Source organism: Salvelinus namaycush, unplaced genomic scaffold (genome assembly GCF_016432855.1).
Source record: "Salvelinus namaycush isolate Seneca unplaced genomic scaffold, SaNama_1.0 Scaffold456, whole genome shotgun sequence".
NCBI classification, from domain to species: domain Eukaryota; kingdom Metazoa; phylum Chordata; class Actinopteri; order Salmoniformes; family Salmonidae; genus Salvelinus; species Salvelinus namaycush.
In genome coordinates, this window is record NW_024061149.1 from 86,687 (window position 1) to 100,612 (window position 13,926).

The 13,926-nt window shown below is 37.8% G+C and overlaps 2 protein-coding genes across 3 annotated transcripts; both read right to left on the reverse strand.

The window, feature by feature from the left end:
• Positions 1–1,380: 1,380 nt before the first annotated feature.
• On the reverse strand, positions 1,381–4,568 carry LOC120041382 (interferon a3-like). Its single transcript, XM_038986335.1, has 5 exons — positions 4,410–4,568; positions 4,195–4,260; positions 1,822–1,974; positions 1,585–1,683; positions 1,381–1,467 (listed from the first exon to the last, which is right to left on the reverse strand). Exons 1-5 carry the CDS (start codon positions 4,566–4,568, stop codon positions 1,381–1,383), a joined length of 564 nt encoding a protein of 187 aa, XP_038842263.1.
• Positions 4,569–7,173: 2,605 nt separating this feature from the next.
• On the reverse strand, positions 7,174–9,763 carry LOC120041384 (interferon a3). 2 transcript variants are annotated; one of them, XM_038986338.1, is made up of 6 exons: positions 9,339–9,763; positions 9,078–9,165; positions 8,709–8,783; positions 8,429–8,578; positions 7,826–7,903; positions 7,174–7,492 (listed from the first exon to the last, which is right to left on the reverse strand). In XM_038986338.1, exons 2-6 carry the CDS (start codon positions 9,162–9,164, stop codon positions 7,403–7,405), a joined length of 480 nt encoding a protein of 159 aa, XP_038842266.1. In that variant the 5' UTR covers position 9,165; positions 9,339–9,763; the 3' UTR covers positions 7,174–7,402. The 2 variants fall into 2 exon arrangements, with proteins under 2 accessions (XP_038842266.1, XP_038842265.1); XM_038986337.1 differs by lacking the exon at positions 9,339–9,763 and having other exon boundaries at positions 9,078–9,212.
• Positions 9,764–13,926: the final 4,163 nt, after the last annotated feature.

Consider the following 13,926-nt stretch of genomic DNA (forward strand, 5'->3'; position numbering starts at 1 on the left):
TTCTTGCCTCTTTTTTTCTAGATATTTTTTCTGCACATTTTTTCTGCAATTTTCTTTTTCAGTTTACTGTTTTTTTGTAAGCATATTTTTGTTCAGTCCAATGTAAATATATCTGCTGTGCATATGTTGCACTGACTTGTTTGATGAAAAATAAAAATAAAAATATTTCAACAGCATGTGTGTGTATCTGCAAATATTTCTGTGCATCTGAAGAATTTTCTACAATTTGAACTATTTTAGTATTATGGCAAAGCATACTAAAGATGAGAGTGCTTTTCATTATGCCCAACAGTGTGTAGTTGGTTAGACAAAATTCTGGTAATATGAATGAAGTGTGTGCCATTTCGTGCAAACGTTTGATTTTGATAATGCTATATGTAGTTTTGGTTGCAGTGCTTCATTTTGCAGGATATATGAGGTATTTTGCAGTTTGGGTGTGTGGTTTTGTGAATTGTGTTAAGTATTATGATAAAACCAGCCTAGTTTTCAAAATTGTGTTTTAGCAATTGAGAAAAACTGTAATTGAAATGCATTCCAGGCGACTACCTCCTGAAGCTGGTTCAGAGAATTTCCAAAAGTGTGCAAAGCTGTCAAGGCAAAGAGTGGATACTTTGAACAATCTCAAATATAACATATATTTTGACTTGTGTAAACACTTTTTTGGTTACTACATGAATCCATATGTGTTATTTCATAGTGTTGATGTCTTCACTACTATTATACAATGTAGAAAATAGTTAAAATAAAGAAAAACCCTGAGGTGTGTCCAAACTTTTGACTGGTACATTGTGTATATATATATATATATATATATACTCCGGACTCCGACATTGATCCTCCTAATATGTCTATGTTTCTTATGTGCTATCTTTTACTTTTAGATTTGTGTGTATCGTTGTGTATTGTTAGATATTTCTTCAATGGTAGAGCTAGGACCACAAGCATTCGCTACACCCATTAAAACATCTGCTAAATATGTGAATGTGATAAATTACAATTTATTTGATTAAAAAAGATTACAGCTGTAAAAAGATTATGACTAAGTTTGAAAGAAAATGGTAAAATAATTTATTTAGTTAAAATATATTTCATTATTACAATAACAAACATTTCCTATAAGGTTGCAATAATAAATAAAGTATGCAATGGCCTTCATAAATACAAAAATACATGTACAAAAACATTGTTACATGAGGCTATGTATAGCCCAAGTCAATCACATAATTATTCAGCATAAAAAAATGATTCACTCCACAGAGTTGTGAATACATTACTACACTTTAAATAAATTCGTTCAAAACAAATGAAAAAACTTGTAAATAAATAGTTGAATAAATAGATATATAAATAAATAATATCTACACAACACACACATAACGCTCATTGGCTACTTAATGTTGTGTCTAGTCTTTGTAGGTGTGCCAGCACCACTGTCCTTATGTCTTCCCAGCCGCTTGCGCTGTAATCCTGCATAAATGAAATACACTTGTTGAGATTTTAGAATAAACACATGTTGTATCATCACATAAATACATCCAGATTTGGTGAATGTACTCTCTTTGTAAGACAAATGGATCAACCTACCTCGCGTTTCAAGTAATTCTTCAGGAACTTGAAGTGAAGGCTCATCTTTTTGTTCACTCTTTTGACAGATTTTGAATGTCTAGTTTTCATAGCCTTTACCTGGTAGAACAAAATACAAATATTTCATTTAATATTATGATTTGATTAACATGTAGCCACTTATATTATAATCTAGTAGGATAGTATAATGTTTTCCTTTTGCATTAATGTTAAGGGCGAAAATCACAAATGACATACGCATTGGTCCAGCTCCGAGGTCTGGCGATAGAGGTCATTCATAAACTTGTCAACTCCTTTCAGGTCCCAGGCGGTGGACTCATATTTACCACTGCTGTACAATTTCTTTATAGCGTTCAGAGTATGCGAAATGAAGACCATCTGTTCGTCAGCCTAGAAGCAGAGTGAATTGTATTAGTATATGCCTTATAAATTGAGGGCAAATATCAGAAAGTTATAGCATATTGCTTATTCGTTATAACCTAACTATATACAGTGCATTCGGAAAGTATTCAGAACCCTTCACTATCTGCACATTTTGTTACGTTTCAGCCTTATTTTAAATTGATTAAATATTATTTGTTTCATCAATCTACACACAATAACCCATAATGACCAATCCAAAACATGTTTTTAGAAATTTTTGCTAATTTATTCAAAACAAAAAACAGTTTTTGCTTTATCATTATGGGGTATTGTGTGTAGATTGATGATGATTTTTTATTTATTTGTATTCAATTTTCGAAATGGTCTGTAACGTAACAAATTTTGGAAAAGGTGATGGGGTCTGAATACTTTACGAATTCAGTGTTTAACTTCTACCGCCTCAGAAACCCGGATCCGGGAGCACCCCCCACCACCCCCACCAGTAAAAAAGCTGACTAGCATAGCTAGCATAGCGTCACAAGTAAATACTAGCATCTAAATATCATTCAATCACAAGTCCAAGACACCAGATGAAAGATACACTTCTTGTGAATCCAGCAATCATTTCTGATTTTTAAAATGTTTTACAGGGAAGACACAATATGTAAATCTATTAGCTAACCACGTTAGCAAAAGACACCATTTTTCTTACTCCACTATTTTTTCACTCCATCACCAGCTATCACCAATTCGACCAAATAAAGATATAAATAGCCACTAACCAAGAAAAAACTTCATCAGATGACAGTCTGATAACATATTTATTGTATACTATAGGTTTTGTTAGAAAAATGTGCATATTTCAGGTATAAATCATAGTTTGCCATTGCAGCCACCATCACAAATCTCACCAAAGCGACTAGAATTACTACAGAGAGCAACGTGTATTACCAATTTACTCATCATAAAACATTTCTTAAAAATACACAGCGCACAGCAATGGAAAGACACAGATCTTGTGAATTCAGACAATATTTCAGATTTTCTAAGTGTTTTACAGCGAAAACACAATAAATCGTTATATTAGCATACCACATGTGCAAACGTTACCCGAGCATTGATTCAAGGCAAAGAGAGCGATAACGTTATCATCACCAAAATATATAAATTTTTTCACTAACCTTCTCAGAATTCTTCCGATGACACTCCTGTAACATCATATTACACAATCCATATAGAGTTTGATCGAAAATGTGCATATTTAGCGGCACAAATCGTGCTTACACAATGGAAATACTGTCCAACTACTCAAGCAATCTGCCCGGCGCCATCTTGGAAAGACACCTATTTTTATCGAAAACTATTCATAAACTTGACTAAAAAAATACAAGTTGGACAGCAATTGAAAGACAAATTAGTTCTTAATGCAATCGCTGAATTACATTTCTAAAATTATCCTTACTGTGCAATACAGGGTGCGCCAAAGCGAAGCTACACAAAAAAAAATGGCGATATATGCGTTTAACATTTTTCAACAGAACAACGATTTATCATCATAAATAGTTCTTACTATGAGCTGAGCTTCCATCAGAATCTTGGGCAATGTATCCTTTCTCCGGTCTAATCGTCTTTTGGTCGAAAGATGTCCTCTTGTCCTGTCGAAATGGCCACTAACGTTCGGCATCTACAGGAAAAGTGTCCAACTCTTCAAAGTGCGTCACAAAGAAATGCCTCAAAATCGCACTAAACGGATATAAATTGCTATAAAACGGTTTAAATTAACTACCTTATGATGTCTTTAACACCTATAACGAATAAAAATATGACCGGGGATATAGAAGTGCCTAAACCAAAGCTTGGAAGGAGGCCAGTCCGACGACCACTCTGCGTCGAGCGCACCGTTGAAAAGAAAGGTACTTCCGCTCCAGGATCTTATATAAGGTCCCAGATTGCGCAATCGACTCCATTCAAATTGTCACCACTTACTGACATCTAGAGGAAGGCGTAGGCAGTGTTTGTAGCCCCATAGCATTCACAGGGACTTATAAACTGACCTGGGAGCAGGGGCCAAGATTTCTGAAATCTCACTCCCTGGCAGGAAAAGTGCTGTAGAATGAGTTCTGTTTCACTCAGAGACATAATTCCAACGGTTTTAGAAACTAGAGAGTGTTTTCTATCCAATAATAATACCACTCTTAGAAAAAAAGGTTATGGATAGAACAAAACCTTTTTATGCATATTTCTTACCCTGAAATTATTGACTTGTCTGTATTGTTTGTCAGGGAAAGTGATCTGAGGTTCTCGAGAGACTTCTGAGATGCCAAAAAATATAAACAAAATATTGCATTATTATTACTGTACAAAAATGTGTCAGGTAATTTAAATGAAATAGTGCAGCTCATGAAATGTTGAAAAGATGACAAGAGCTCAATGACGAGGAACAAGTGAATAAACATTTCCCTATATCCTACCATTTTCTGAAGCATCGTTATGGTGTTGTTGCTGAACACTTGGAACATGCTCGGAGACCGAGGAAGTGTCTTCATCCACGTGCATCCGATGGTTTTATTCCAGGTGCAAATCGTCATGACCAAGCACATCCAAAAGCTGATTGAACCCATTTTAGCGTAGGTCTGCTGTAGTTCTCGGTCTGTCCACAATCAATCTTGATGCCCTTCCGAAAGATAGCCTACTTCGTGTAATTCCGACAAAACAAAGTTGTCCGCAAAGGAGAAAAAGATAGTGTTCTTCCTGATCGATCAATTTGTCGAATTCCCGAGTTCTGTCATGCTCCAACCTGTGTCGATCCTTTATACTAAGAGTCTGCAAGGTATTCCAAAAGTGAAAGGTGGAAGTTCCCTTACACTTTCATACCTGAGAGTTGTTTTACGTCTGGAGGAAAGGCAGGGAAAGGACAGGTGCATCTCTCGAAGAACTGTTACATCTTGAGTTATTTGCTATTTTATCATGAAATATTGGCCTTTCAACCAGGATTTTTTTAATAGAAGAAATAAACATGTGAATCCATTTTAGTCAGACTATGGCCTAAATAAATATCACCATATAGAACAAGATTGAGTTTGGCCTTTCACTTCGAAAAGAACAGTATTTAATGTTTGAAAACGCAACACCTTTTCATTTGCGCACAGAAACTATGGTGTCAACAACGTTGTAAGCACCTTCTTAAAGGGTAATTGTGGTTTGTGGACCTCAACTGCCTATTTAAAGATACAGATCAACGTTGTATAGGTTCAATCAATTACACACTCAACATGACTTTATTTCGTTTTAGAAACAGGTTGTGGTCTGAATTATTTTGGTTGACCCACTCCTAAGCTCCCGGTTTTCAGAATAAGACACTGGAAGCCTATGCAGCGCACAGGCAGTATAGACCTTGGCATTACTGCTTACTTTGACATTAGTGCTTAAATTGGAGCCTATATTTCGGATGGTTTTGAATCTGGGCCTACAGGCAATTGTGAGTAAAATATAAGTCTATCACGTAGATCATTTGTCAAAGTATTCCATATTCGTGTGTTTTTATTGAACTTTTATTCAGATATGTGAGTTGATGTTACCTCTGCATCTATTATCTTTCCACTATAGAGACTGAAGAGTAACCTCATGGTTAGCGATTGCTATACTCCATTGAACTAACATTCAGAATGTGGAGTTATAATTATGTTGCATGATATCCAGTAAATGTGTACTTGATAGAATTAATAACTATCTGAATCAACATTGTTTTACAGTGATATGATGATGTCATAAAGGGCGGGAAAGTATGGCTGGAATTCAGAGTATTGTAAAGGAGTTTATTGTTTTTCATTGAAGATGATGTTGATATGCAATTGTTAGTAGGAATCATTTCTCATTTAGGATAACATTTCAACGAAAAAGTCGTTGTATTTCAAGGTTGCATCACACCACAGAATTTTACAAAATTAATAGCACAATTCTAACCAATGTAAGGCGTGTATGTATCTTTATTTAAATACTATAACCTACATGGAAATTATTTGCAACACGGAGAAATTACATAAACATATAAATAAAGCTTTCAGTGGCACATTTCGTTTATTCAACAAAATTACACGTTTTGCAAAAATGAACTAAAAGTAATGCTACTCTCAGACGTGTTTTCTTGGCATTTTTGATTTCTTGAGTTAAATAACCAAGAACGTACACATTCCGAATAGGTCATATTTTGTCGAGCAAGAAGGTCTTGGAGATCCCTGAGTTTGATGGAATTCCATTTTACAAGAGTTAGGTTTTGTTGGAAGAGCTCGCTGGCTAGTTGAAATGCAAGTCTCAGTGCCCAAACCTTTTCCCCCTCCTGTAATCACAATAACACCCCGTGTAACCATGCAATTGAACTAGACTAACACAGAAAGTGTAGACACTCATGATCTCCTGAGCATCACCTCTATTGAAAGCGTTGGACGTTGGACCCTTATCATTTCTGCCTCTGGGTTACAGCCTCTTGGTCTCCTCTCCTATACCACACACAAAAAAACACCATACCTCAATAAAACAACTAAATATATGAATGAATCAAGCTCCAATAATCAATTTTCAACTAGAATAAATAACTTGTGATATCACAGTATGCATGCTACAGCCAGAATTATTAGGAGGTGATCCCCATGATGCCACTTAAAAAGTTCTATATATATGACTAAGCTATATAAATAATTTGTTTTTATTTTTTTGCCCACCAGCACCCTGCCTCGTTCAGGGGACTAAACTATTATCCATTAAAAGTATTGCTTGTTTTTTGCCTCTTTTTCCGTATTGTCTTCCATGTTTTTTTTTCTTATTTCTCCTCCAATCATAGTAAGACATACAGGTGTTTACAGACTTTATAAATAAACATCCCACAATGTGGGAGCTAAAAGTTCCTGGTCCCCCAGATTATCCTCTACTCCTCACCCAGATCTCCCCACTTCCTTCAGCCCACTGCCCCAGTGTGATTACCACATAAAAACAAACAGGAAAAACAAAAAGAACAGCAACCCTCCCAAAGTACAAAAACACATTCAAAAGAAAGTACATAAAGAAACAAAACTACAAGCATACATAAACTTAAAGTAGATATTATCATGTGACTGAGCAGCAACAAGTTTAATGTGAGTCCCCTCTGATGGTTAGATAAGATATTATAAATCCACTCTCATTGGTTTCAGACAAGAACGAAATTTGGACAATTTATACAAAAAAGTGTTTATTCACATTTTCAATATTATTTTTCACCGGTTTTTCAAGTAGACCGGCAATACAGTTCAGTTCAACACAGGTACAAAAGGGAAATACAAAATATAAATAATAAATTATACAAATAAAAAACAATAATTTATGGATTTAAATATAATAAATAGACTGACAGGGTCCCACATGATTGTATTCATGCTTTATAAACTGGTAAGGGCATAGCTTCTGAGATGAGTCTGGATGATCAGTACATCTGTGCCGCAAGGATATCCAATCTTTGCAGATGACGTTTAGTCTCTTTCCTGATGAGCTCCCACGCCTGTGCACTGTAGTTCTGAAAAACACAGAAAATGTGAAATATTAGTTGGGTGAACTTTCTTGGCAAATAACGACCATAATGTCTTGAACAACAAAGAAAGACCTGGTGCCGTATGTATTAAGCTTCTCAGAGTAGGAGTGCTGATTTAGGATCAGTATTGTCTTTTGGATCACTATAAATAAGGACAGAGGAGACCTGATACTAGATCAGCACTCCTCTGAGATGCTTGATACATATGGCCCCGAACCCACTTTTTTAAAAATGAACACTGCCCCTGTTTAGCCTAGCCTAGTTAATATTCATTTGATTACATGTATTAAACACGTTTCCATACGAAACCAAACTCACCATTTTTCTCAGAACCTTCTTATTCAACTTCTTGAAGTACCGTTTTAGTCTCCTCTCAGGTTTCATGGCAGGTGATACCTGTTGGACAAAATTAAACAAAACATTAGCGTCATACAGATGTAGGATCTTCATTTGATCTCTTTTTTCGGAGTATTTCCTGCACGGCAGTATTTTTGCCGGCAACTGTACTGCCGGCAAAAATGTCTAAAACACGTTTTTTGCTTTGTCATTATGGGGTATTGTGTGTAGATTGATGAGGGGGAAAATGAATTTAATCAATTTTAGAAAAAGGATGTGACGTAACAAAATGTGGAAGAAGTCAAGGGGTTGAATACTTTAAACGTAGATTTCTCCACTTGTAGAGTTAGTAGGCTACACCTAAACCAGGGCTCTCCAACAATGTTCCTGGAGAACTACCTTCCTGTAGGTTTTCACTCCAACCCTAATCTACCACACCTGATTAATTAGCTGGTTGATAAACTGAATCAGGTTAGTTACAACTGGGGTTGGAGCGAAAACCTACAGGAAGGTAACTCTCCATGAACGGGGCTGGAGAGCCCTGACCTAAACAGGGATTATACTTTAAATAGACCTGTTACTTACACAGGAATTAAGGTTCTCCAATTGGCGTTCTAGAATGTTGAGGAAATCGTCCAGGTTTTTCTTGTCCCATGTGACAGATTTCATATTCCCATCAAACAGTTTTGTGATTTGATAGATGGTCTCTTTCAGGAATCTGACTTTGTCCTCAAACTACACAGGAAGATATAAAAAGAAGATTAGAAACAGTATAGGCTTTCGTTATGGCATCAATATAACATTGGGTCAAGACCGCCATACCAAAGCATATCAGAACACGATAAGTCACATTTCTAGTCTTTACCTCAGCATCATCTATGTGTCTGTAAAGTGATGTTGGGAAAAAGACTGGGGCATCCTGCTTTGTGATATCTCCTCCCTGGAAAACAATCAATATAGTATGTTAAGTCACGTGTCAAATACTTCAAGACCAATCAAGACAGACATAAAGTATAGCTTAAACTGCAAGTACAGTAGGTCTAATGTAGATAGCGTCTCTTGATCTCTGTCATTATAGCCTTAGCTCCCTTTTAGTATGTATATTCAAATATAGGCTTACAGTCTTCTAACAAAAAGGCTAAACATGAAACATATGACTACTTGACTTGGTTGGTTGTTTTGCTGTCCTTAATACATGCATTCAGTCTCCTCTTACAGTGTGCTGATAACTCACCATCTGGTCCAGCAGGGAAAGGTATTCTGCGCTCAAGTGGCCGTAGTGGTGTCGTATCCAGTCACAGCAATGACACACGCTCTGCATACTGCAAATAATAAGAAAAATACACGTCCAACTCTGCATTGTATACATTGTAAATAGCAGTTCGTTTCGCTATTAGTTTTCCAGATGAGTTTGAACATCTCTGCTGTGTTAAGTAGTTTTATGTGGAATTGGGAAAGGGAAAGCTGTATAGAGAATTTCCCCTGATCAACCTACCGGAGGCGGGAACTTTCATTTTCCAGACTAGCACATGCAGCAATAGGAATTCCATGCCTGCTCCGTCTCCTTGACGAACAAATCCAAGTAAATCCATAGACATTCTCCTTGAATCCGGCTTTAAACTTTAGTTGAACCACAAGATAAGATTATTCCATTTAGATATCGGCTAGGCTATTACTGTAGCGAGAATAGGCTATTCGCGAGCTTTGCTTTCAACTGCTAATAACTTCGCGTGAACCGATAAAAAAAAGTCTGACAACAAAATCGTCGAAGTCGAAATAAAACCCACACTTCCTAAGAAAAGTAGCCATATAAGACATTCATTTAGTGGGTTTCGTTCAAAGTTAGTCCGAAGTATTGTTCCGTAGTCTTCTGCTGTTGCGCTACAACTGAAAAGTGAATGGGAGACGTCAGCGTCAATACCCATATCTCTCAACTTTCATTTTCACAATGACGTAACCAACTTTCACCCTACTGTTGTCTGCTGGTGATGCAACGTTGACAAGCAACGACAACATGATTTGTTGGAACTTTCTATTTGTCGTTTATTTTACAAGGGGAAAATGACAAAGAATATGTGACAAAAGTTCCTTGGTATAGGCTACGATATCAGGGATATTTTCACTAAACCGTCTGCAGGGTCCTGGACGGTCCTGGAGACCAGCAGGAGGTGCAGGATTTTGTTCCAACCCAGTACAAACACACCTGTTCCATCAGGGTCTTGATAAGATGTCATAGTTGGTTTCATATTGATAAGTCATGTTGTAGGCAAAAATGTCAGATGTAGCCTAATTATTCTGCTGCATTTATTCATAAAGCGTCTCAGAGTAGGAGTGCTGATCTAGGATCAGGACGCACTCCATCCATTCATTATAATCTATTGGGCAAAACTGATCCTAGATCAGCAATGCAACTCTCTGAGATCCTTAATAAATACGGGCCTTGGTTTTGTTTGATATAGCCTTACTGTAGGCCTTATGTATGAAATATTTTTTTCTATAGGGGACCAGCCATGAGGATGAATCAAATCGAGTGACACTTGAAACGTGATTCCAAAGAGTCAGAGAGCTATATTTCCCATCACATATATCATACATTTGTTGCCTATAGTTTTACAGGCATGGCAATAACATTAGCAACAGGGCTGCGGCCACAACACAGGACAACTGATAGAATCTTTGACCGTGTGGCGACGTCCAATGTGCTGAAGTGGCTGACGTCTTCATGGGTTTTAGCGCTAGTAGTGATACATGTCAATGGTGCTGAAACGTCTTCTTATGTCCCATGACACGCCTGCGGTGGACGCATTTTGGGGTTTCCCAAGCTGTTTTACTCAAGTTGTGTGATGTAATCAGTTTCCCCTGAGTCTTCTCCCCAGGAATAATAGACACCTTTGGCTGACTTATGGAATTGGGTAGGGAATATGTAGTTTGAAGAGCGTTTGCACATTGGGAAGATGTCGCCAAGATATCATAATAGAATGTTGATGTCTAGCCGACATCTAAACAATGTAGAACTGTGGAATTTAGAATGTGTAAGACGTCAATGAGCAAACAATGTCTAAACTGCATCATCCCAATGTACAGTTGAAGTCGGAAGATTACATACACCTTAGCCAAATACATTTAAATTCAGTTTTTCACAATTCCTGACATTTAATCCAAGTAAAAATTCCCTATCTTAGGTCAGTTAGGTTCACCACTTTATTTTAAGAATGTGAAATATCAGAATAATAGTAGAGAGAATTATTTATTTCAGCTTTTATTTCTTTCATCACATTCCCAGTGGGTCAGAAGTTTACATACACTCAATTAGTATTTGGTAGCATTGCCTTTAAATTGTTTAACTTGGGTCAAATATTTTGGGTAGCCTTCCACAATCTTCCCACAATAAGTTGGGTGAATTCTGGCCCATTCCTCCTGACAGAGCTGGTGTAACTGAGTCCAGTTTTTAGGCCTCCTTGCTCACACACGCTTTTACAGTTCTGCCCACAAATTTTCTATCGGATTGAGGTCAGGGATTTGTGATGGCCACTCCACTACCTTGACTTTGTTATCCTTGTAAGCCAATTTGCCACAACTTTGGAAGTATGCACGGGGTCATTGTCCATTTGGAAGACCCATTTGTGACCAAGCTTTAACTTCCTGACTGATGTCTTGAGATGTTGCTTCAATATATCCACATAATTTTCCTGCCTCACGATACCATCTATTTTGTGAAGTGCACCAGTCTCTCCTTCAGCAAAGCACCCCCACAATATGATGCTGCCACCCCTGTGCTTCACGGATAGGATGGTGTTCTTCGAAATTGCAAACCTCCCCATTTTTCCTCCAAACATAATGATGGTCATGATGGACAAACAGTTCTATTTTTGATTTATCAGACCAGAGGACATTTCTCCAAAAAGTATGATCTTTGTCCCCATGTGCATTTCTACAAACCGTAGAAACAAACTGTAGTCTGGCTTTTTTATGGTGGTTTTGGAGCTGTGGCTTCTTCCTTGCTGAGTGGCCTTTCAGGTTATGTTGATATAGGACTCATTTTACTGTGGATATAGATACTTTTGTACCTGTTTCCTCCATCATCTTCACAAGGTCCTTTGCTGTTGTTCTGGGATTGAATTGCACTTACTGCATCAGAGTGTTTTCTATTCAATGCTACCAATTATATGCATATCCTAGCTTCTGGGCCTGAGTAACAGGCAGTTTACTTTGGGGACGTCATTTTTCCGAACTTCCCGAACACTGCTCCCTAGCCCTAAAAATGATGATGGACTGTCATTTCTCTTTGCTTATTTGAGCTGTTCCTGCCGTAATATGGACTTGGTCTTTTAGCAAATAGTGCTATCTTCTGTATACCACCCTTACCTTGTCACAACACAGCTGATTGGCTCAAACGCATTAAGAAGGAAAGAAATTCCACAAATTAACTTTTTACAAGGCACACCTGTTATAGTTTTTTCCAATTGCTAACACACTAAAATGACATGCACAGCACAATTATTTACACTGACACACAGAGAGAAAAACATATTCTCAAGTCTCCAAAAGTCTAAACACATTTTCTGCTTTACACACATTTTGCAATTCAAAATGGCACTTTTTAAATGCACTGCACACGGTTCTCTGCATAAGACAGAACAATCTGACATAAAGTCACATGTTTGCCATTTCAAAACACTGCCATTCAATATGACACTACATGAGCTAATTGGCCAATACATGTGCCACCTGGCCAAACACCTCAATGGTTAATTGTTACCACTTCAATCAGGAAGTAAGCACTATGAAAAGACCACAGGTGTGCCCCTTTTGTTTTACAACAACAATGGAAGCCGTTGCAGAGAGAGGAAGAGGAAGAGGGAGGGTGAGAATGAGAGGGGGAGGAAGAGTGACAGGTAGGGGTAGAGCTGGTAGAGGAGTTCATGGCCAAAGAAGAAAACAACTTTCAAATGAAAACAGAGCAACCTTAGTTGATCATGTCATCGTCCATGGGCTGACAATGCGAGAGGATGGACAGAGAGTGCAGCCCAACTTGAGCCGTTTTACTGTCGCCTGTGTCATCCGGACATTTAGACTGGAGTACAGGTATGTAACCAAAATTTCTTTCACACTATGTAGTACACCCCATGTCATAGTGTATCAGTTGGGTGACACCTGTTTACTTCATGAATGGCTGATGTCATACACTAACTGCACAAATTTCCTGTAGAATTTACTCTACTGTGGAGGAAATATCTTTAGGCTGCATTGTCCAAGCCCTATATTTTAGTTTTTTTGTTTTTCTAAAGGACTGAGAGACGCAACCATGGTGGAGGAAGGGGTCAAATGTTCACCGGGGTACAGGATTGTAAACTTGGTTTTGGAAGATAATGAAATTAGATTACGAGAAATTCAAAGCCACATTATCCAAGACAACACCATATTCAACAACATTCAACGAGTCAGTCTGTCCACATTGGCTCGCATTCTCAAGCGAAACCAAATCAGAATGAAACAACTTTATAAGGTGCCGTTTGAGAGAAACTCTCAAAGAAACAAAGAGGTCAGACGAGCATATGTGGATGTAAGTACAATATTGACTGCAGTACACTACACGCAACATTGTTTCCCAGTGTACTGGATAACACCATATTGACTGCTTTTGTTCTTTGTTTTCAGGGAGTACTGGAAATGGATGCTCATGCAATCCCACATGAGTTTATCTTTATAGATGAGGCTGGGTTCAACCTAGCAAAGACCAGAAGAAGGGGGAGAAACGTCATTGGCCACAGAGCCATTATAGATGTTCCTGGCCAACGTGGTGGAAACATCACAATGTGCGCTGCCATCTCCAATACGCATGGTGTCCTCCACCGTCATGCCAACCTTGGACCATACAACACAGCCCATATTCTCACATTTCTGGACAGACTCCACAATATTCTCAAACCACCAGAGCGTATGAATGATGCAGACCATCAAAAAACCCGGTACGTTGTAGTATGGGACAATGTGAGCTTTCATCGTGCAGCCCCAGTCCAACACTGGTTTGCTGACCACCCACCATTTCTCGTGCAATACCTCCCACCATATTCACAATTTCT

Coding starts and splice junctions, on each gene's coding strand:
- LOC120041382 (XM_038986335.1), bottom strand. CDS start 4,568: ATGGGTTCAATCAGCTTTTGGATGTGCTTGGTCATGACGATTTGCACC. Junction 1,975..4,194: donor GACAAGTCAATAATTTCAGG/GTAAGAAATATG, acceptor CTCTGCTTCTAG/GCTGACGAACAGATGGTCTT. Junction 1,468..1,584: donor AGAATTACTTGAAACGCGAG/GTAGGTTGATCC, acceptor TCATTTATGCAG/GATTACAGCGCAAGCGGCTG.
- LOC120041384 (XM_038986337.1), bottom strand. CDS start 9,212: ATGTATACAATGCAGAGTTGGACGTGTATTTTTCTTATTATTTGCAGT. Junction 8,784..9,077: donor TTTCCCTGCTGGACCAGATG/GTGAGTTATCAG, acceptor ATTGTTTTCCAG/GGAGGAGATATCACAAAGCA. Junction 8,579..8,708: donor GACACATAGATGATGCTGAG/GTAAAGACTAGA, acceptor CTTCCTGTGTAG/TTTGAGGACAAAGTCAGATT.